The sequence below is a fragment of the Meriones unguiculatus genome, chromosome 14 (assembly GCF_030254825.1).
Source record: "Meriones unguiculatus strain TT.TT164.6M chromosome 14, Bangor_MerUng_6.1, whole genome shotgun sequence".
Classification (NCBI taxonomy): Eukaryota; Metazoa; Chordata; class Mammalia; order Rodentia; family Muridae; genus Meriones; species Meriones unguiculatus.
Genome location: NC_083361.1, coordinates 83,166,902 through 83,190,823, shown reverse-complemented (window position 1 = coordinate 83,190,823; position 23,922 = coordinate 83,166,902). Strand labels below are relative to the sequence as shown.

The window sequence follows — 23,922 nt, the reverse complement described above, 5'->3', positions numbered from 1 at the left end:
CCCTGTTTAAAAAGATACAAAAAGGGAAATATTTTGGCTTGGTTTTGCAGTATGCGAAAATTAGTGAAAAACTTGCAAAGAACACGGCTGAGGGGTATCAGCAGCATCCAGCTGCTAATCAGGCCACAACTCAAAATCACTCATAACCTTCTTTCAAAGGCCATGTAAAGGCACACAAAGTCTAGGTACACACCTTTAACCCCAAGACTTGGGAGCGGAGGGGGGTGGGGTGGGGGCAGGTGGATCTCTGTGAGTTCTAGGTTAGTCAGAGATATACAGTGCCTCAAACAAAACAAAACAGGCTTAAGTCCAGAGCTATCAGTCCTATGAAAACCCAGGTGCCTTTGGACACTACATAGCAAGCGCTGAGAAGACCCCAATGTTAACATCTGGTTTACACCACCCACCCACCCACCCACACACCCACACCCACACACACACACACGCAGATGCCTATGGAGGCCAGAGCTGTTAATCATGTGGAGCTTTGGTTATAGGTTGATTGTGAGCTGTCTGTATGGGCTGGGAAATAAACTTGGGCCCTCTGCAAAAGCTCGTACTCTTTATAGGCCCCTAGTATTAATGTTTTGTTTATGTATTTATGTGACACTCAGCTTAGGATGACCTTCAGTTTTTGATCCTCTTGCTTCTACCCTCTGAGTGCTAGGATTTATAGGTATATACAACCAGGCCAAGCTTATAAAGTGGTAAGGACTACAGCCAGGGCTTCATGAAGCTGGACCAGCTCTCTACCAACTAATCTACATCCTCGTCCCGGCATTACTTTAAACTTTTGTTTATTGTTTATTTGTGTTTGGGTCTGTCTTTGCATGTGTATCTGAGTGCCCACAGAAACCAGATGAGACTGTCAATTCTCCTGGATCTGCATTACAGAGCTGCCCAATATGGATGCCGAAGAACTGGACTCAGGTCCCAGCGTTCTCGTGGCAGTTCACAAATCATCTGTCCCTCCAGTCCCAGTGGTTCCAACACCCTCTTCAGACCTCCATGGGCACCAGGCATGCATATGATGTACAAACATACACACGGGCAAGTCACAAGACACCCATACAGATAAAATTAAAAATCTTCATTTTTTTCTATTAATGGTTTTAGTCAAGAACAAAACCACAGTGATATAGAAAACCTAGATTTATTTAACTAGTACAAAGACAAAACATCATTAAGTACTCTGCAGATTTCATTACAGATTATTTATCCTGTGACAGAAAGCTAATGTAAGAGGTGGACCTAACCTAGGAGAGTGTAACAGAGCAGACGGGAAATGAGGAGGAACTGAAGCTAGCACAGAAGTATTACGTCATGGTGAGGTATGGCTGAGATTTTCCCCAGGGGTGACCCAGAGTCAGCCTGAATTATCCTGAGCCCCAGGTAAAGGACCCATGCCTCTGTGGAAAATGCTAGAGTCTGCTCCCTCTGAAGCCTTTATTTTTTTGTCTCAGGGGTAAGAGAGTTCTTCTAAGTCCCAGAGAGACATATAAGCTTTCTCAACCAGTCTATACATGGTGTAAGCGCTGTACATTTCACCACACAGGCCTTCCAGCTGACAGATGTGCACATCGCAAAGGCAGGAAGTAGAGGCCACGCAGAAGATACCTAGACGAAGGAAGTTTGGGGGTAAATAAGAAACTACAAATACCCGCTCAGTTAATTCACCTTTGTTAATAAAGGTCAGTCTCCTCTGCTGGTGACAGCTTGCTGTCTCATTATAGTTCGTCTTGAGAGATGAGTTTTGGATAAGGAAAAAGCCTTTCACCAGCCGCACTCTAGAGTGGAAGAGGCACCAAGTTCTTGCCTACAGTTATAAGCAGAATCTGAAATACAAAAGGTTTAAAGTTGTTATTACTAATGGCCACTGTTCAGTGAAGCTTTGTAGGGTTCCAGACTTACTGTTGTATTTCAGTCCTTATAATAACCCTGCCAGGTAGCTATTTTTATCCCATATAGCAGATGAGGTAATAATGTATATGCCATCTGCAGAGGTGCACAGGTGGTGTGTGCGCATGTGCATGGTGAGCTATGATAGAACAATCCATGTGTCCTCTTCTGTACCCCATCTCATGCACACAAAGGTCCATTATTTTGAAATTAGTAATGGTCATATGAACACACTAGTCCTTACTCCAGCAAGAGGGTGTCGGATCCTTCTGGAATTGGACTTACAGATGTTTGTAAGCTGCCATGTGGGTGTTGGGAACTGAACTAGGGTTCTGTGTAAGAGTACCAAGTGCTCCTAACCCATGAGCCATCTCTGCAGCCCCAACACTGGAATTTAAATTTTAAAGGCTTGTTTTCAATACAGAATAGAACAAGTGAAAAGTTCCAATTTCCAAGTAAATAAAAAGACAATGATCACTTAAAGTTCAGAATGAAATCTATACCAGAACAAAACAAGAAACAAAGAGAGTTGTTTTTTTTCCCTTTTCAGTGCTGAGAACTGACCAAATGGAGGGGTTGGAGCATGCTAGGCAAGGGCTCTAACACTGAGTCACACCACAGCCCCTGAAATATTTATCCCAACAGGGGACAGCGAGGGTCCTCACAACATACCTAGATGGCCAGAGTCAAGTCAAACTATGTACCTTTCTGTCTTGCTATGCTATGCGCTTTAATAAAATAAAAGCACCTGGAGAGCACCTGGTCAACGGTTGGGAGACAGCAAGTGTTCTGACGAAAGGAAAGAAGGAAGGCAGGAAGGAAGGAAGAAAGGAAAGGATGGACATTATTCCAGGGAAGGAATGACAACAGTTTCACAAAATTTTTTTTTTCAGACTGTAGACGAGGACTCTGCAGCTGCCAGTCCTGGACCTCCAATTACCTGACAAGGTGCAGCCTAACTACTCACCCTGGGGAAGGGCAGTGCGTTCCTCAGCATTCACAAACCGACAAACACTCAGCGACAAACTTAAGGCAAAGCTCACCAGAATGTGCCAGGAAACAAAACGAGCGGGGAACCAGTATGTCAGCCTGAAGGGCAGACAGGAAAAAACTCAAGGATATAATGGCTGTTGGGTGACTACACATGGTCCGGACAAATCATCCTTAACCATTAAGGTACACAGGAGGGACAGTAATATAAGATTAGAATGTCTTAAGCTCAGTCTGGAATTACTTTACTGAACTGAAAAGCCATAAGGTGGAGCAAACCATAAACAGGGCTCAACTAACAGATGAGAGAAGGTGACTCAAGAGCAGACCAAGACATGCTCAGGCTATCCTTCCTGTAGGAGCCGACAGGGAGGTCTGTTTCTGAACAAATGCCGACCATCAATTGCTAATCTCATACATTTACTTACTCTGTGTTGTCCATGTCTCCCTTCCCATGGAGTGCCTGGCAGATGTTAAACCCAGGAATACAACATCTATAAACTTTGATTGCCTAGGGAAAACCCATGTAATTTATGGTAACCACAGATGGGCAACATTTCTTCTGTTATCTTTAAGAATTCTCTTGAATTCTGAATTTAAAAAAAAATCAATCATTTCACAGAATTTTCAGGTTGTGACAAAAAAAGAATAAGCTACTCACTGTATAGCAGCATAAACCGTCTTCAGTGATCAACATCTGCATCCTCAAACTGTCCAGCAACCGTTGGTGTGGTATCTACCTCCATGCCATCTGAACGGAAAAGGATTGTTAAGTAGATTCGACAAAGATGACAGTGCCCTCTGCTGGCAAGAACTACTGTGTAGCTCTGGGCATGGTGGTGCCTGCCTTTTAGTTCCAGCACCTGGGAGGCAGTCAGGCAGAACTCTTGAGTTTGAGGCCAGCCTATCTGTGCAGGAAGTTCCAAGCTACACGTGAGACCGAATCTTAAAAAGGAAAATAAAAATAAATGAAAAATGGATTTTAAGATTTGGACATTCTGCCTTGTTTTTGAAACAGGGTTTAATGTAGTCCAGGCTGTCCTCAGTTCCTGACCTCTAACCCCCATGTGCTGGGTTTGCAGGCATGTACCACCATTGCAGGCTCACACCTGATGCCAGGCTACCTCATATCTTCAATTCCACTCTTTCTATTCTAAAAAGAGACTGAAAGAAAAATGCTAGCTGTGGATTTAAGTAAAGTTAAAATCGGTCCATACACTTAATATTTACTTTGTAAATTCACAACATCAACACACAAATATAAACACAAGAATACTACTCCTAGGTGGGAGTCAATTTGTGTCTTCCCCTCCTTTGTTTTCTTTAAAAAAATGTTTTCGGAATGTTTTGCTATGTAGCCTAGGCTGGCTCAAATTTCCAGTGTAGTTCAGGCTCAGCTCTCAAGTGCTACAATTATAAATATGTGCCACCATGTCTGGCTGTTAGAAATTTTCAAATATATCAACTGTTCATTCTTCGCAGAACTGTGTCAAGTATTTACTGTTAGACAAATACTAGACACAACATAGGGAAAAAAAGAAACAGCAGCAGAATTTTATCTCTTCATTATCATCATTTCACTAAAAAGGTGTAGGATGAAGGCTGAAGAGATGGTTCAACAATTAAGAACACTAGCTGCTTTTTCAGAGGACCCAGGTTCAATTCCTAGTACCCACATGGCAGATCAGAACTGTCCATAATTTCAGTTCAGGGGACCTGATAGCCTCTTATGGCTTCTGAGAGCACCAACCACAAAAGTGGAGCACACACATTAAAAAAAAAAAAAAAAAAAACCAAACAAACATGTGCTCTAGAAGGAAACATTTACAGTTGCTTTCTTTCCTTTCTCATTCCTCAACTCTTCACCGGCCACAAACTTCTGCCTAAAGACCCCCAGCATCCATCGCCCTGACATGTGGGTATTACATGCTGGGATGGGACAATCATTTGAGCTTACTATTCTGAGACTAGCACGGGCAATATAGTAAGACACAATTCTTGCCCTCACCAATATCCCAGAACTCCAAGAATCCCAGGTCAATATGCTGTATGCATGGTGATACCAATCATATCATTATCAGAGAAGTGAAAGTGCACCGAGAGAAAAACAAAAACAAAAAACAAAAGCCACTTCAAGAATATCCTGTAGTTATTAAAAAAAAAAAAAATGAGTGTTAGCCTGGTACAGTGGTGTATTCCAAGCACTCGGGGAGGCAGAGGCAGGGGGATCTCTGTGAGTTCGAGGCCAGCTTCGTCTACAAATCAAGGCCAGGGCAGCCAAGGCTACACAGAGAAACCCTGTCTCGAAAACCAGAACCAAACTAAAACCAAACCAAAGAAATAACCCTCCCCCCCCAAGTGTTAAGATGCTGCTAGAACATAAAATATTAATATATACTAAACACATAAAATCCAAGAAGTGCTTATGACAGTAGGCACATTATTTTTGTTGTATGATGGTTTATTTAATCCTCTGTCACTTATCAGCTGTTTGACTTTAAGCAATGCAATCTGTGTTTCAGTTGTCTAGTGTGTAAAATAGAGATCATAAACTTATCCAACAGAGTTCTTAGAAGAATTAAATGAGTAAATATGCTGGGTGGTGATGGCACACCTTTAGTCCCAGCACTAGAGAGGCAGAGGCAGGTGGATCTCTGAGTTCAAGGCAAGCCTGGTCTACACAGAGAGCGTTCCAGGATAGCCAAGGCTACAGACAGAAAGCCTGTCAACAAAATAAAACCCCAAAATAACGAAACGAGTAAGTATATATAAACATGCATTAAATCCAGGTGTGGCACATAATCAGCTTGAGGTTAGAAGGTAGAGTACTGCTGACATTAGGCAAACAATGCCATCCTTTCAGAGCTACAACTGAATAATGGAGGCTTGAGGAACGACAAGCAGGCAAAAGCGCTGGCTGTGCAAGCATGATACCCTGAGCTGGCTCTGGCCATGCAGGGCTGAATGTGGTAATCCTAGCACTCCTATGGATTGACATAGAGATGGACATAAGAGGCACAGATGGGAGAATCACCCCAAGCTTAAAGGCCAGCTAGCCCAGGGTATGCAGAACAGAAGCAGGAAGAGACCCTGCCTCAACGATGTGGAAAGCAAACACTAACTCCCAAGTTGTCCTCTGAGAGTCACACATGCACCACCAGCCCATGTGCGCAACCTTCTTTTCCCTCTCCTGCAACTACATAAATAACTAATGAGAAAAGAGCCTATTGCTGAAGATACTACATCCCTGAGTGACAACATGAAAAAATCAACTTCATTTCTCTGGTTCACTTTCATAATTCTGAACTGTGTTATCCACCTTAACAAAAGAGAAAAGTAATCGACAGTGTTGCTCAGCTGTAAACCCTGAAATCATCAGTAATTACTGGCCTGGCAACAAAGGCCACTGGTGTAATAATGGCACGAATGTTAAAGGAGTAACCACTCTTTCTGACTGGCTTTCATACCTGTTCCACAAGATGAAACTAATGCCTCCTACCATTAACTGGACCAAGAATTTGTGGATGGGTAAGCCATAGGCTCTAGCAATGAACGGACTAGTATGTTGCTGAACAGACACAGTCACTTCTCTCCTCCCACCAAGTACTTTTATGCACCGGGCATCTTGCTGGTCCTATACCACTTGTATAGTTGACACAGGGAGGTATGGGTGAACCGGAGACAAACAACAGCAACAAAAACATTCCCATTCTAGTAATTCTACATGTGCTTCCTACTTCCTTGAAGTAAATTATGAAATCTCATTGTCTTTTAGTTTCCAAGAGAACACGTTTAAGATTTCCCTTCTAACCATTTGCTCACTCTGAAGAGAAAGAGCACTCACCTTCATAATCTCTTACTGAATCTTCTGTTCGGACTCCTGCCATGTTATATTGGCTGCTCACAGACTGAGAAAGCATTCCTTCTAATCTCTCCAAAGTGGCTTGCCCTTCTGCTGTTAAATGGGATAGTCCTTCTTCATAGGTATAAAATGTAGGGATGTCCCCTTGTCCTTGTTCTAAACAAACAAAAAGCTTTTAAACTATTATACAACAGTTGGAAAAAAGAAGATGGATAATAAATGATGCATTTGATGAAAAAGTATAGGCTTCCAGGTAGGCTTCCAGTATTTATCGATAAGGCCGTTATTTAAGAGTGCCAAAAAGAAAAGAAAAAAAAAGTCCCTATCTCTGCGATGAGAAACATTTAAAAGCAAAAAAGCCAGTAAATACTAGTTCCCAGAGAATGGACTTGTGTAAAAACTAAAAAGAGGGTGTTTCTAAAATTAATGAATCCTTTATTATTCCAAGGTGGAAATTTTACAAATGAACACATTAATTTGATACTGAATAGATTAACTTGTATTAAAAAAACAAACAACAATAACAACAGAAAATCAAGCCAGGCAGTATTGGCACACTCCTTTAAACCTAGAACTTGGGAGGCAGAGGAAGGTGAATCTCTGGGTTTGAGGCCAGCCTAATCTACAGAGAGTTCTAGGACAGCCAGAGTTACAGAGAAACCCTGTCCCAAACCAAACCAAACCAAACCAAACCACAAAAATATAAAAATATAAAAAGGACAAAACACAAAACCACTTTAAAAATCTGTAGGAGATGAGTATATGTTTATGTGTGTGAGAATATCAGAAATGGGTATTCCCAGGCCAGGAACTGGGTTCATATGTAGGAAAGGGCTTTAGATACCCAGATTGGTATGCTTAAAACCAGAGGGGAAATGCAGAAAAGAACAGCCTGTGCCTCAGGCTATAGCCTATCAGGCAACTGAATGCATCCTGGTCTGGGAAGGCAAGGGGAAATGAAGGATGGTTCTGGGGAAAAGAAAATTATACTGGCTGTAAGCTGTTTCAAGAAATGTGTTGAATAAAGTGAAATATCAACAGGACTCTAGAGAGATGACTCGGTGGCTTCCGAGCATTTGCTATTCTTGCAGGGGACTGGAGTTTGGTTCTGAGCACCCTGCTGGCAGTTCACAACTGTAATTCTAGTTCCAGGGATTCCAACATCCTTTTCTGGCCCCTGCAGTAACTAGGCACACGTGTGGTGCACATATATCAATCCAAGCACCACACTCATACACATAAAATAAACAAATTAAAAGAACAAATTTAAAGAGATGCACATGAACAGGCTCCTCAATGGGTGGAGAACGGGGCAGCCTCCTCTGCCTAAAGTAGTAGCACCTGACTACCAACTTCCCAGTTATCCTTTTCTTTCCCATTTGTTTCTTAACCATTCCCCACCCCCAATAACCTTATTGTTGTTTGAGCTTGAGAAATTCATTGTTTTCCCCATCTGTCTGCTGACAGGGCCCATACACAAAGTATGCCAATGTATCATCCCCTTTATCCATCGTACATTGGTTACTTTATGGAGATAGAGAAACTAAAATCTTGTGCCCTTAGCACAACTACTTGGTAAAAGGAAACACGAAAACCATTATTAAAACCCCAGTCACTAACCATGTGCTTCCACGTCATACTCTTCCCCATCATAGTCATCTGAGTCTTCATCCTCAGGGTCCGGGTGCAAGGCCTGGCACTCACACATTGCAGTGAACATCGCCTCCACTAAAAACAGTAAACTTTAACTAACACTTTCTTCCAGTGAACCACAGTTTTAGAATAACTATAACCAACACCACAAACAAATTTAAAAGCAGACAAAAGATTTACTAACCTAATATTTATAAAATCTGCAAAATTCAAATAGAAATTGATTATGAGAAGTGCACAGCCTACTCTAAAAGTGCCAGAGACAGTGAATAAGTCACAAAGTCATTAAGAGAGCTCTTCATGGATGGTTTGATTTAAGAAAAAAAAAAAAAAAAAAAAGGTCAGGCCAGGTGTTGTGGCTCATGCCTTTGATCCCAGCACTCAAGAGGCAAAAACACATGGATTTCTGAGTTACAGACCAGCCTGGTCTACGTAAGTCGCAGGATAGCCAGGATTATAGAGAGTAACCCTGTTTCTAAAAGGAAGGAAGGAAGGGAGGGAGGGAGGAAGGAGGGAGGGAGGAAGGATGGAAGGAAAGAAAGAAGGAAAGAAAAAGAAGGAAGGAAGGAAGGAGGGAAGGAAAAGGAAAAGGTCAGAGTTGGTCACACTGCTCATTAGGATAAAGCCTCTGTCACATGACAGGTCACTTTCCAGAGTCTCAGCACTGCCAACTTTGTAAGTAGACGTGCTTCCCACAGGTGAGATTCAGTCAGCAACACCAATCAAACTAGCCAGAATCTTCCTTGCACAAAATACCCCGAGGACCATGCTGTTGTGACACTAATAAGTGCCTGCTCCTTAATGACTTTAACGTCTAAAACAAAGACAAGGCAATAGCATGGAGGTGACCACAACGAAAGTGAAAGGTGTGTGAACATCATGGGTGACGGGAACATAAAGAGAAAAGGGTCAAGCAGAGAACACTTACATGCTGACTTATCACTGGGCACAAATCTAAATTCAGTAATGGGTTCAGCATCATCATCACTGTCTTCTTCATCTTCATCAGAGGGAGATTCTTTTGATTCCTCTATAAAAGGAATAAAAATAACCTTTTTAGACCTTAAATGTTTTTTTAAGGCTTTACTTACATGTGCCTGCATAAGCTTATGTGTATTGCAGGAGCCAGAAGAGGACATCAGACACTTAACACAGGTCCTTGGAAACCTAACTCTGGTCCATCTTTCCAGTCTCAAGAAATAAAACTTTTTAAATAGTTATTTGGGATTTTAAAGACGCTGAAGCTAGATCCTGGTAGTGTGTACCTGAAATAATTGAACCTGAGAAGGAGAAGCAGAAATGCATATAAACATTCTTAACAAAAGAATGGTTCTGAGCACCCTGCTGGCAGTTCACAACTGTAATTCTAGTTCAGTAAAAGTGGGAAACCACTTTTACTGATGTTTTGCCAGAGTTGGGCAGGTGCTCAGCAGCACAGCACTGGAATCGTCCTGAGAGTGCAGCACTAACAGAGTCTACCCCAAGTTCATGACCGCTAACTGACCAGCAGATAAATGATCCTTTTTAGAGAAAACAAAAGTGTTCAAGCTGGGCATGGTGGTGCACACCTGTGATCCCAGCACTTGGGGAGGCAGAAGCAGACCTCTGTGAGTTCTAGGCTAGCCTGGTCTACAAAGCGAATCCAGGATACCCAAGGCCACATATAGAAATTCTGTCTCAAAAAACAAAACAAACAAACAAAAACCCCAAAGTTCAAAGACAAATAGGGCTGAAAACAATAGCTTAGTGGTAGTCATTTTTTACAGGAGGTCCTGGGTTCACCCTTGTACTGGAAACAAAGACCAAACAGTGCTATATATGTATCAACAGAGACACATTTTAAAGAACAGCTAGATGAAAAAGCAAGTTTCAGAATACATAGCACCCCTTACATTAAGGTTTTAAACATAAAAGCATTACATTGGTTGGAGGCACATACATATTCAGTGAAAGTTAAAAGCATATATAGGAGGGCTAGAGAATGGCTCAGTGGTTAGAGCACTTGCTATTCTTGCAGCAAACCCAGGATGAACCCTGACACTCATTCGGCCGCTCTATAGAAGTCTCTAACTCTAGTGCCAAGAGCTCCACCTCCTTCTTCCTGACCTTGACAGGCACCAGGCACACACGTGGTGCAGGTGAAACATTCATACAGTAAGATAATAGTAATAAAACAAAACAAAGCATTTACAGAAAGGGCACACATAACTTTTACAATACTGTTAAACTTGAGTAAGGGAGTACAGGATGAAGTGGGGATCCACACAAAACAGCTTTCAAACTGGGCATAGTGGACACACCTTGAATTCCAGCAAAAAGGGAGCTGAGGCAGGTAGATCTTTGTGTGTTCAAGACCAGCATGGTCTATACAGTGAGTGCCAGGACAGAGAGAGAGCCTGTCCTTCCCGACGACAATGGCAGTTTTCAACAGAATTCAGTTAGTTTTCCTAAAACATTTATAGTATCTGGGGAAAGTGATGCAATTTACACTGAATACTAAATAGAAAAAAATACTTTATACTTTTTCAATGTTTGAACCATTTCGTAATGAAAAAAATAGGTCGATAAAATATGTAAACTGACCTCACAAAACAGCATATATGTTTGCTGAAATTAGCAATGTTAAAAATACAAATTAAGGGCTGGTGAGGTGGGTGGCTCAGCAGGTAGAAGCTCATGCTGCGTCAGCCCAACAATACTGGGTTTGATCCCAGGGCCCACTTGAAGATAGAGAGAACCAACTAAGCAAAGTTAGCCCGGCTCCCCGTGCACACGCACATACACACACTGCACACATAAATGTAAAGCTACTTTGGGCTAGATGTGGTAGGACGTGCTCACAGTCCCAGCTGCTCAGGAGAGTGACAGGGGGATTCAAAGTTAGATGCCCACAGAGGCAGTTTAGCAAGACCACCTCAAAGTCGCACACACGCATGCACACCACACACACAAGGGCTGAGGTTGCAACGCAGTGGCAGAGCGTTTGCCAAGCATGTTCAAAGCCCTTGGTTTAATCCTTAGCTCTGGCAAAGAAGAAAAAAGTTAGCATTAAAACAAATCTTCAATCCTCCACACAGATTAAGAAAGAGTGGACAACAGTTGCTAATGCAGTAGATCTCCTTGCGGGGGTTGTCAGTTTTCCGACACTGCGACAACACCCTGAGCGGTCCACAGAAGGGAGGAAGAACTGCGGTTGGGCCCCACTGTCAGGCTGCTGACTCCACTGTTGGGAACTGAATCATAGTGGAGGGTAAGATGAAGCAGAGCTGCTTCCTTCATGGCAGCCAGGAGGCAGAGGAGGAGGAGGAGAGTGAAAAGGAAGAGAGGGAGGAGGAAAAGATGAGAGGGCAAGCGAGAATGCCTACACTGCGGGCTTCCTCCTTCCTCAGCCCCTTTGTTCTACGTTGCACCAGACTACTGATGCTGCAACCCACGTTTGGGGCTTACTCCCTTTAACTCCCTGAGTTAACTGTCTCTGGAGACACCCTCACAGATATACAGAAAAGGACTTTACTAACATCTTTGGGTTTCCTCCATCCAGTAAGGTTGACAAAGTAAACAACCCACTACAGTATCTATTTGAGTTCAGTGTAGAGTAGTATAAAAATAGACAAGCGAAAGAAAAATGGAAGTGGCCACTGATAATACCTTCAAGTAACACAGATTAACAGTATACTTTTTGTGCTGTTTCCAACAGCACATTGTTTAACATACTTATCTTTAGTTATCAAGCAGAATAATAAACACTGGAAAATTCGACATCACTGAGTGAGTCACAAGATCCAAGGTTTGTCAATGCTTTTTTTTAAAGATAATATATAATGTGGTGCCATACCACAATTATAATTCTATAATGAAGTATTGTGTTTAAGAATTACAGTAATACATTCTTGAGTAACACCAATTCAAGTGCAGAGGATGGAGTCCAGCGCCTAGGTCCTCTCAGAAATGAAACAGCCTCTGTCTGCCTGTCTGTCTGTTTTTGTGGGAAGGGAGGCAAAAATTTGCAGGTATGTCTGGTATGCCTGCTTGTATACATGTATAATAAGGCCCTAAGTTGAACCCCAGCTTTTTTTGTTTTGTGAGACAGGGTCTCTCACTGAACCCAGGGCTCAGTGTTTGGTGATACTGGTTGGTCAGCAGATCCCTGGGACCTGCCTATCTCTGTTCCTGCAGTGCTGGGATAAAAGGTGCAGTTTCTATAAGGGTGCTGAGAATCCAAACCCAGGTCTCCATGCTTATACAGTAAGAACTGAACCCACTAAGCCACCCACACCCTAATCACAATTCACAATTCCCTACAGTCTCAGGAACCTACCTTAAGGCCACAAATAGAAAGAAATGTAGGAAACTGTTGGTATTGCTGGGTTAGTCTTTATCTAGTATATGTGAGACCCCAGGCTTAAGCCTCAGCATAAACAAAACCAGCAGCATTCAAGCATTAGGACGGATTAGAGGCTTACCACACATTACAGGTTTATTCAGCGCCTGTGGGGCTCCGGGGAGCTAGTAGAATCTTTGGACGATGAGGCCATGTGGAAAGTGAGACTAACATAATCCTCCAGGGATTTTGTTTTTAATGAAATGGAGAGTCATGAGAAAGTGACTTGCCTGGCAAGTAAGGCACAGTCACTTGCTGGGGGTGCTTGATCCTTCTATCTAGTATTACTGACCCCCTATCTCACCAGACTTTTGCTAGACCAGTACCTCTGCTCAGTGTCAATGCTGGACACTTTTTAGGGGCACAATGCAGTAGCATTTATTTTGGTTTGGGTGAAGCTTAAACTTAGGGCTTCAAATATGTTAAACACATATTATACCACTGAGCCACACCCTTAGCTCCAACACAGCAGCATTTGTAATTGATTGGCAAGAGTACTTTTAACATTTTAAATTTCAAACATCCAATTTTCTTGTTTAAAGCTATGGTTGGGATCTTGAGTGTCACTCAATGGCCCATATATTAAAAGTTTAGTCAGCAGCCTGTGGCGCTAGTGAGAGAATATTTAGGAGGTGAAAACATGTGGATCCAAGCTTATCCTCAAAGGGACAATGGGGACTCCAGGGCCTCTAGGTTTTGTTTCCTGGCTATCATAATGTGAACAGTCTTCTACTTACTGCCTTAAAGTCTCCTCAATCGTGTGCTCTTGCCATGGTACGCTGTACCAACACAGGCCCAAAGAAACAGGGCCAAATGAAAATGGGCTTAATTCTGTGATTCATAACCCAAAACAAACCCTCAATTAAATTGACTATCTAAGGTCTTTGTCATAGCAACATTACGTGCATTTACTTAACGTTATGGTTGGAGTCTCAAATGTCCCCATACTCACCAGTGGGTGGCACTAGGGGCAGACCTTTTAAGGTTCTACCCTCCCTGCTTCTGGTACTACTCTGGACCCTGTTTCCTGGTCCTCTGCCAAGTGGCCAGCTGCTGCCTCACACGCCTGCCATGTGTTCTCCACCATGAGGAGGGAAGTGTCTTTGGAACTGTGAACCCAAACCAAAAACCCTTTCTTCTGTCAAGTGGGTGAACTTTGTGCTTAACACCTCATTAGGAATTCATGCTACACTCCAGGGTCTGTGGAACTTTTCATATTTACTTATCCTTTTCCGAATTTCATTATATTTTTATCTATCTTTGAATACTTTCCAAGAGCAAGAATTCGAAAACTTATAGTGAGAATATTTTTTGGATAGCTATATCAGTCAGTATCACTTAAGATATGGCTTGCCAGAGTTCTAAAATTAGTAACTACTGTCCACAACTAAACACAGGTGGATTATATCTGGAACCATAAGAAAAACCAAACTTGAAGGTGTAAGGAACAAACTAAATGGGATTGTCTGTTATTCAAGATTTCAGAGAGAAGTTACTCATTATCTTAAAATTAACAACTTCCTGATATTTTCATGAACAGTAAAACTTGGGAACCTTGTAATTCAGGGCTTCTGAATTATGACACTACTGACGTCTGTACTGCCTCATTTTTACTGTGGGAAATTTGGCATCTATTAGATGTCAAAAGTACCCTCTTTCCTCCAGTGAAAATTACACTGGCCAATGGCAGCACATAAAGGAACAAGTGGAAACACATTAAATTCTCCCCACCCACCTTTTGAGAACCACTACTGTAACAAAGCAAAAACAATTCTGAGCCTAGAAAGACAACTCAGCAGTTAGGAGTGTTTGCTGCTTGTGGTCATTTGAACAAGAAAGGCCCCATAAGCTCTTATGTTTGAATACTTGTTCCTTAGTTGGAGGAACTGTTTGGGAAGGATTAGGAGGTGTGGCCCCATTGGAGGAGGTGTATCACTAGGGATGGGCTTTGGGGTTTCAAATACCCTTGCCATTCCCAGCGTGCCTCTCTGCCTCTCATTATGGTCTGAGATGTGCACTCTCAGCTGTTCCTGATGCCATGCCTTTGATCCACCATCATAGACTCTAACCACCTGGAACTTTAAGTCCAATTAAACACTTGTCTTTATTGCTGGTCATGAGTTTTGGCATAGCACTAGAAAAGCAGTTAAAATATTGCTCTAGAAGTTAAAACACCATTCTAGAGTTCAGTTCTGAAGTAACTCCAGCTCCATGGAGTCTAATGGCCTCTTCTGTCCTCTGCAGGCATCCACACACAGCACATATTCACACAGAAAAACATGCACATGTAACTCCAGTTCTAGGGGATCTTACTCCCTTTTGTGACTTCTGCTGGTCTCAGTATAAACGCAGGTAAGAACAATTGCCCAAATACACATCTTTAAATAAATAGAAACAATTCTATCTTAAATTTCTGGAAAGACAGAGTATACTGATTCACATCTCTGAAGTGCCTTTTGAAGGAGAAGGAACAGCAGTTAAAACAAAAAACTAGAAATATATCCATATTAAAAGAAGACTTCTAAGCGCAAATACATAGAAAATAAGAGGCAGACACCTACAAAACCAATAGCCATTAGAAGAAATTCAAGTGACCAAATTATTTTACACAATTAATTTTGCTTAATATGCTATCATACAATGTGAGTCAATGGCTTAAATTTTACACTGATTATTGCCAAAGACTGCCGTTTAGACAGTGCGGTGATGCACACCCAAAGTGTCAGTGTCTGGGAGGATAAAGACAGTTACTCAAGCCCAGTAGTTCAGGCCCAACCTGAGCAACCCCTCATCGCAAACAAACCAAGCCTTCAAAACTGTACTTTGCTATCAGAGGAAGCACTAGGTTAGGTTAGGCTATACATACCTCCAAATTTGGCATTCACCATAACATACAAATGCTCTTGAGGATAAGCATTTGGGTCCCTGGAAACCGCATGTAAACTAATGGTGGGGTATTCCAGTGAGAATCCTAATCCAGAACCATCTAACCAAGACAGGCGGCTGAAAAACATGTTTTAGGCAAATTATTTTAAAAATTTAAATCCTAACATAATATTTCAAATTTCATAAAGGTTCAACTTGAATACTTTTATGCAGAGAAAGAAATTTAAGTTTATTGACAATATTAGAAACAGTCCTAAAATAAGAAAATTTAGTAACAAGAACTGAATTCTCTCTTCTATGGTTTCTTTTTCTCTAGCTATAAATTCAAACAGATTTCAGAGGCAACTTTTTCCGGGTCATCTGTGTTTATTTTCCCTCTATGTGCACGTGAATAGGGGTACTGGCGGAGGCCAGAGGAGAGCATCAGGGCCCCTGGATGCTGGAGCTACAGGAGGCTGTAAACCCTCCAATGTGGCTACTGGTAATCCATCTCTGGTTCTCTGAAGAAGCATGTGGTCTTCATGGCTCTCAGCCCCGTTTTTGTGTCTGTCTTTTGTGCTCATTTTTGTTTAGAATGTATTTAGCTACCCTCTCTGCTGTGCAGATCTTTTCACCTAGTCAAGTTTTGAATAACTCCATGAGATCTCCTCTCTACAAGGACCTCTTCTGTTCTGAACTGCACTTATACTGGGTAACACACATTGTCACCAATGTATGCTAATGAATCATGTTTAAACTTTGCTACCTCTATCCCTTTATTTGCCATTCTTCAAAAAATGCTAGCACAGTTCTCAGTAGGTAAGCATGCAACAGATAACTGGTAGTCAATCTTTCCAGTCATCTTAATTAAATGATGTATATACAATCAAAATTAAAAAATAATTACCTTAGGAGACAAGGTAAAAGTCCCACTTATTACCAGCTTTAAGAAAAACCCACAGAGGCTGGAGACCTGGCCCAGTGGTTAAGAGCACCTCCAGAAGACCCAAGTTAGACTCCAAGCACACGAGCAGCTCACAATGATCTGTAGCCCCAGTTGCAAGAGATCTAACACTCTCTTCTGGCCTTCTTAGGCACCAGGGGCACATGTGACACACAGACATACATGCAGGAAAAAAAAAAAAAAAGCCACAAAACTACTCTTCCTTAAAGTGCACAGATGCGAATATTTTATTGGAATAACAAAGGAAACACACCACCAAAGTCAATATATTGAATTTTAACAGATAATACCTAATTTTTACTGGTGGTATTCCCTACCATGAACTGTACAATCTAGCAGAAAACCCAATGAAAAGACATTGGCAGAGGGCAAGATCCCAAAGAAGCCACAAAAACAATTTTTCAGGGCTGAAAGAAAATAGGGAGTGACTTCTAATGAACATTGTTTTGTTTTTGTTTTTGTTTTTGTTTTTTTGAGGGGGGGAGAAGAATGGACAACAATATATTCTAAAACGGAGTGTGGATAAGAGTGCATAATAAACCATCACAATAGATCAACTTCTATGATGAAATAAGTAAGTTGTATGCCGTGTAGGTCATGTCCACAAATAATGCTACTTTAAAGAGGAATGTCACATAAAAGCCATTATTTTTTACACAACTACTATACACTAATAAACTCTAAAGTTAAAGGAATGGGGTGTATCTCTGTAGAATATGCACATCCTAAATCTTCTCCATTTTCCTCTCCCCTTCCCCTCCACATTCCCTCTTGTTTTTGAGACAAAGTTTCAATATTTGGCCCATGTTAGCCTCAGCTGTTCAGGCTGGCCATGAACAAACTTTAACCTTTCTCTCTGTCTTTCTCTCTCTTTCCAGACTGGGTCTCTCTACATAGCCCAGGCTATCCTGGGACTTACTGAGATAAGCCTGTCTCTGCCTCCAGTGCTGGGATTAAAGGTGTGTTCCACCATGCCTGGCCTCAGCCACAGCATTTGACACTCTTACTTTTCCGGCCTCCACACCCCAAGTGCCAGGCTGGCAAGCCTGTGACCCCTGCCCAGCTTATTCCTACCTTCTGTATAGCTCTGGCAAGTTTACCATGGCTCACAGCTATAATATGAGTTCTCTAGAGGCTAACTGCTGTAAGGTCAGGGCTAACCTGGAATTCACAAATGACTCCCAGGCTAGTATGGTCTACAGAGAGTCCAGGTCTCAAAAAAACCCAGGTGCTGATATAATCCTTTAATCATAACATCTGGAAGGCAAAGACAGGCAGATCTCCGTGAGTTCAAAGCCAGCTTAGTCTACAGAGCCGTTTCAGGTCAGTCAGGGTTACATAGTAAGGCCCCGTCCAAAATGAACAAAACAAATTAAACAAAATTCCTTTAGGCAGGAACAATGATAGAGAAGCATTCTAATTTCATTCAAGGTCAGTTTATGAGGACAATAAATTCTATGCCTCAGGAACTCACAACCAAGGAAATCAATGTCTAATGGTATAACTCAAGTGTGTAACACAATCCTCAGCAAAAGCATTACTAAAAGCATAGGGATGTGTTAGACTGTGGTGGTAAGTGTACAACTCTGTAAACATGCGGCGATGATGATGATGATGATGATGATGATGATAATGATGATGATGATGATGATGGCGGCTGAGACACAGTTCTGTGTAGCTGTGCCTGGCTTCCAGCCCAGAGCTCCGACTGTGCTGCTGCTGTCTGGCTAGACTATGATTATTTAATGGTACACTTAAAAATTAAAAGCAAGAAAAAAAATGCAGTTATTGGAAAGAATTCTAACCATTAGGCTTCTTTGAAAAAAAAAAAAGGTTAAGGTGATAAATTTTAAATAGCAAAGTGATAAAAGTTTGAGGAATTAATTCATCCCCACTGATTCTAAAGGAATATATTTCTTATGTGAGTGACTGTGTGTTCACAGGTACCAAGAATAGCCCAACCCATGTTTCCTTTCTCAACTCCAAAATCACCTGACATGATAACAATTTAGAACGGAGCATCCCGATTTACAAGTCCAAAATAATCTCAAATATTCAGATCCATAACCTTTATCAACTCCACTGAGCAGTGGAAAAGTTGGCATCTAAGTTGAATCAGTGCCTAGCAAATTATGGCCTTTGGACTAACGGCTGAAACTGTTCTGCAGCATTCCTAAGGATGAAAGCGTGCTGTCTTTTGCAGCACAATGCTCCTACGGGCTCCGAAAAGCTCAGAGAAATAGGTTTGGCACTTGAAGCAATACTTACTAGACGTTAAGTTCTAATTATTTTTCAGTCTCTCCTCACATATTCTAGAAGAAAAGCACTCCAAAACCAAAATATATAATTAACTATGCCCAGTCATAAAAACCAAAACCACATGAGTCATAAATGCAAGGACAAGAACAGTAAATGCAGGTTAACGAATGTTTTGTTGAACTCTGATACTTAGGAATAAGTACCATCAATGTCTTTTATTTCTGCTGAAGTGTTAAAAATAGCACAAGAAGGTAAAAGAGAACTTGAATTTGAGTTGACTTAATTGATTTAATATTAATTTGGGGAAGAGATGCAAAAAAGCATTGTTTCTATGCTCAAAATACCTATTTTTAATTTAAGTACAGATTTTACCCTTATTTTGAATCATGCCTTTTTTATCTTTCTTATTTGGATAAGAACTCAACTTCTTATAAAAACTAAGCTCTGTGGTATGGAAAGAACAGTGCTCAAGGGCCCTGGCTGCTCTTTGCAGAAGACAATGGTTCAATTCTCAGTATCCTCATGGTAGCTCACAACTCCAGAGCATCCGATGCCTTCTTCTGGCCTCAGTGGAAACCAGGCATACATGGTACACATAGATACACACAGACAAAACACTCAAAGTCAGTCTGAAAACAAAACAAGCTCTAAACTCTGAAAACGAGCCCAGGAATTCTGTATCTCCAAAGACACATGCAAGAAGCTATTTCCTTAGAGCCAAATTCAATATCATTCCTCTCTTTTAGGATCTTCCATCCTAAAAGCTTCCCCAAAAGCTCCAATACAATATAGCCAAGTCCATGGACATATTCTTACCTGTTCCAGCTTCAGAGCTCTCCATGTTCTCCTTCATTTCCTGAGATGAAAAACTACTAAACAGCATTTATACCATGTATGCCTGCGTAAAATACATACATGTCCCGGCGCAAAGAATACTGTTTTTCACCTAAACATCCTCCTACTTCTTCTAATTAGAACACTTGCCAACACACACACAATGCTACCGACCTGGATGTTAATCACCAGTTGTCATAATTCAATTTCAGTTATTGAATCCCATGACTTAGAGAAATGGCAGGTTAGAAAAAAAAAAATACAGCCAGGCATGGTGGTGCCACACTCCTGTAATCCCAGCACTTGGGGAGACAGAGGCAGGTGGATTTCTATGAGTTTGAGGCCTGCCTCATATACAAAGTAAGTCCAGGAGAGCCAAGGCTACACAGAGAAACTCTGTCTCAAAAAACAAAACAAAATTACAAAAGTGGATCAGACCAAGGAAGTTAGGAAAGAGTACTTAGAGAGGTACAAGTTGGAAATGTAATGTTGATTTAATTACATTTTAAATCACATGTATGTAACCTATAATTTTGGGACATCTCCAAAAATGTTCTCTTAAAGAAGCATTAAGAGTCTGCCATTAGGGCTAAAGATATGGCTCAGCAGTTAAGGGCACTGTCTGTTCTTCCAGAGGTGCTGAGTTCAACTCCCAGCAACCACATGGTGGCTCACAGTCATCTATAATGGGATCTGGTGCCCTCTTCTGACATGCAGGTGTACATGCAGATTTGTTTGTGTACTCATACACAAACAAATAAACACAAATAAATAAATAAGCAAATGAATGAATAAATAAATATATAAATCTTTAAAAAAGGTCTGCCAATAAAACCATAAAATAAGATCATTAAATGAGATATACTTCTTGAATATGGAAATTGTGTAGTTGTTCTTGGTCTTCTGAAGAACATGCTAAGTTATTTACATGAGGTTAAAAAATGCCTGCAACTCTCAAATGGCCTAAGAAACAAGGCAAAATGCTAATTGTTAATGATTCTTTTTAAAAAATTTAGATTGAAGCACATGAGTGTTTTGTCTGCATGAATGTGTACCATATGTGTCTGGTGCCCACACAGGTCAGAGAGGGTGGCAGATCTGGAACTGAAGTTAGGGGTTATTATGAGTCACCATGTGGGAACTGACCCAGAAGCCTCTGCAGAATCCTCATTGACGCCATGTCTCCAGCTCTCAATTATTCAATCTTTATAAAGTATAAAATGAATCTTCCTACCTCAAATTAAGCAAGCAAAACAAAACACACACACACACACACACACACACACACCACCACCACCACCACCACCACCACCACCACCAGAAAACCTCACTGGTGTGCCCTATATTTTTCGATTATAGTTAATTCCAGATGTAATCAAGCTGACAACCAATAAAAGCCATCACACCATGTAAAATGGGTTTTGTTTATTTGGTTTTGCTTAAGACAAGATCTCTGTTTTCCTGGCTCACCTGGAACTCACAGAGATCCTCCTGACTCTGCCTCCCGATTGGTGGAATCGAAAAATGGAAGGTACACCAGTGAGGTTTACTGTTGTTGTTATTATTATTTTTTTATTTTGCTTGCTTAATTTGAGGTAAGAAGATTCACTTTTAGTCCAGATCTTGAGGCAGGAAGACATGTGCCTTTAATCTAGGTCTTGAGGTGGGATCCCAGAGTCTAATGAAGATCAGCTGCGATTTACAGCCTCTTGGAGTGAGTACTTCTGGATTATTTGACTTTCCATTGACAGCCAACCATTACTGAATTGGTTGGACCACAACCTGAAGTCATTCTAATAAATTCCCCTTCTCTCTCTCCCTTAAAAAGAGACAGAGATTCGGGGGGAGTGTTATGCCTACTACTGAGTCCAGGGTATAAAACTGTCTTAAAAAATAAATCTTCATTTAAGCAATTTTGATATCGGACAAAGCTTGGGTGTTTAGACACTGACCAGAAGGAAATATGAGTGTGAGGAAAAGCAAGTTTGGGATGAAGGATGGTGATGAGTTTGGGTGGTGTATGTGTGGAACAGATGAGAGAGAGATGGAATGAGAGGGGGTAAAGGGAGAGAGATTCACTCATTCTGTAAGTTTTGTTACTTTAGAGAACCCTGACTAATACACATGGATAAATAAAAAGGCTTTTGTCAAAGTTAGAAATATATGTGTTCCATACTCCACGTGTGGAAGAAACTGTTGCTGAAATTACTTACTTACTGCTAATACCCAACAGACATTTTCCAGTTTAATGTCTGACAGCTGATTCTCTTAAGTCTTTTCTCAAAAGACCCACCTCTTAGTGCAAATGTATCTCCAAGGTCCAGCTCCTCAGTCCTTTCTTCTGAGCTATCTAGTCTACTTCCATGAGGATGTTAATACCCACTCTACTGATTCACAAACCTCCCTTTGATACCACTCTAAGACACAAGCTCCGAAGCCCAACCACTCCACACACACACCAACCAAACTCATCAACCCCTTCACCCCAAACCTGCCTCCAAGCATTTGTATCTGGTCAGTGTCTAAACGTCCAGTCTGTGTCCCCCTACCACAAGTGCTCCCTAAACAAAGATTTTCTTAGACGTTTACACCTGGACTCTGCAGTAGGCATAATCTTGGTCCCCAACAAATTTGTTTCCCAGTGCCATGCTAGAGAGTGGCAGAAGGGACTCTCAGTATAATTAGGGTTACTAATCAACTAACAATGAAATGGGGCTACCCTGGATTTTCTAGCCAGGACGAATGTTGTAACACAAGCTCTGGGGCAAAAAAAAAAAAAAAAAAGGGGGGGGGGGGACAAATGGAATATAGCAAAAGGTAAACCTGAGACTCAGAAGGACATGAAGGTAGGGGGTGTGTGTTTGTGTGTGGACAGGGAGGTAGAGGTGTGTGTGTTTTAGTGACATGTCTATCTTATTGTGAAAGTACAAAGTATTGCATCCAGGACCCGTGTGTGTTTTGGTGACATGTCTATCTTATTGTGAAAGTACAAAGTACTGCAGGCAGTCGAACGAAGAATTCCTTCTAGGACCGGCTTATCGAGGAGTCGGGTTCGGCTGGTTATGACTCCGCCCTGCGTGGGCCCGAAGATGCTCCTTGTCCCCACCTACAAAATCCAAACTCATTAACCAAATATCCTAAATCCTTCACAATCTCCTCTGGACTACATATTCTATACGCAGGTAAAACATCCAGCTCACAAGATCATTGAGAAAGCCAGGGGCACCATCGAAAACTAACCGAGGTCCAGCAAACACAAAACTAAACGTGACCACGCGCCAGGCCTCCAGCGCACAGACCGGTAAAAAACAAAAAAAAAGGCACCAGTCGTTAAGGAAAAACACCGTATAGAGAACAGAGCCAGGCGAGCTCGGGAGGAGGGATCCCTCCCAGCCCCCACAGGGGCAGCGCCGCCGGCGTGCCCGCAGCACCCGGGGTCGCGCCTTCGGAGGGCGGCCCCGAGGGAGGCCAGCGCCGGAGCCCGGGAACCCTACCTCTCCGCAATGTACAGGGTGCCGGTGCCGAGCCCCTTCCCGTTCAGCACAGCCTCGGTGTCTGGCTGCTGCAGCCGGAGCCCGTCAGCCGACCCAGGCGGCAGGAAGCTTTTGAGGAAGCTCATGGCCGGTGAAAGCATAGCTTAACAGGACCCGAGAAAGCCGAACGCCACGACCCGGGCCCCTGCAGTGAGCTGCCCCGGAAGTAATAGCCGTAACCCGGAAGAACAACTCCTTCCGCCTGCACGCCGCACTCGTAGACCATAGAGACGGGACGTTCTAGGCAAAGCACAGGTCCTTGTTGAGCCGCCTGGCTTTTGTCACGTGGTGCTGGTTCCCCTCTCCCGCGCCTCTGAAGAGGCTTAGAATAACCAAGTGTTTTCTCCGCGGTTCTCCTTAAAAGTCAGCACGGCAAACCCTGAACGAGGATATATGAGGAATACGATGCCTTTCCCAACAAAAAGCGGGGACGGGCCGAGGACGCGGGAGTCCCTTGCCTGAGGAGGACGCACAGAAATGGAAACCACACTCACCTGGAGGTCAGAAGTCTCCGGGCTGGGTACACGGTTCTGCCCTGGTCCCGCCTCATGGGTCCTCTTCTCGTTTGGTTCACATAGCCATTCACCAGAACACAGTCCATCCCCAAGTGTCACGCCACGGGAGCACAAAGAGGTTACATACATTAACTGATAGCGCCCAAGGGAAAGGTAGCCAGCCATTG

At 42.2% G+C, this 23,922-nt stretch overlaps 1 protein-coding gene across 1 annotated transcript; it reads right to left on the bottom strand.

Moving 5' to 3' along the window:
- Window positions 1-1,137: 1,137 nt before the first annotated feature.
- Clns1a (chloride nucleotide-sensitive channel 1A) lies at window positions 1,138-23,417 on the bottom strand. The gene is made up of 7 exons (XM_021634797.2): window positions 23,202-23,417; window positions 15,652-15,788; window positions 9,333-9,434; window positions 8,372-8,479; window positions 6,734-6,907; window positions 3,551-3,640; window positions 1,138-1,835 (listed from the first exon to the last, which is right to left on the bottom strand). The coding sequence occupies exons 1-6, from the start codon at window positions 23,339-23,341 to the stop codon at window positions 3,573-3,575; spliced, it is 729 nt and encodes a 242-aa protein (XP_021490472.1). The 5' UTR covers window positions 23,342-23,417; the 3' UTR covers window positions 1,138-1,835; window positions 3,551-3,572.
- Window positions 23,418-23,922: the final 505 nt, after the last annotated feature.

Bases quoted from the DNA above. Each gene is read 5' to 3' on its own strand.
- Clns1a (XM_021634797.2), bottom strand. From the start codon at position 23,341: ATGCTTTCACCGGCCATGAGCTTCCTCAAAAGCTTCCTGCCGCCTGGG. The intron at 15,789-23,201 runs GTAGGGTTCCCG...CATGTTTTTCAG, and splicing joins ACCCTGTACATTGCGGAGAG to CCGCCTGTCTTGGTTAGATG. The intron at 6,908-8,371 runs GTTAGTGACTGG...TTGTTTGTTTAG, and splicing joins GTATGACGTGGAAGCACATG to AACAAGGACAAGGGGACATC.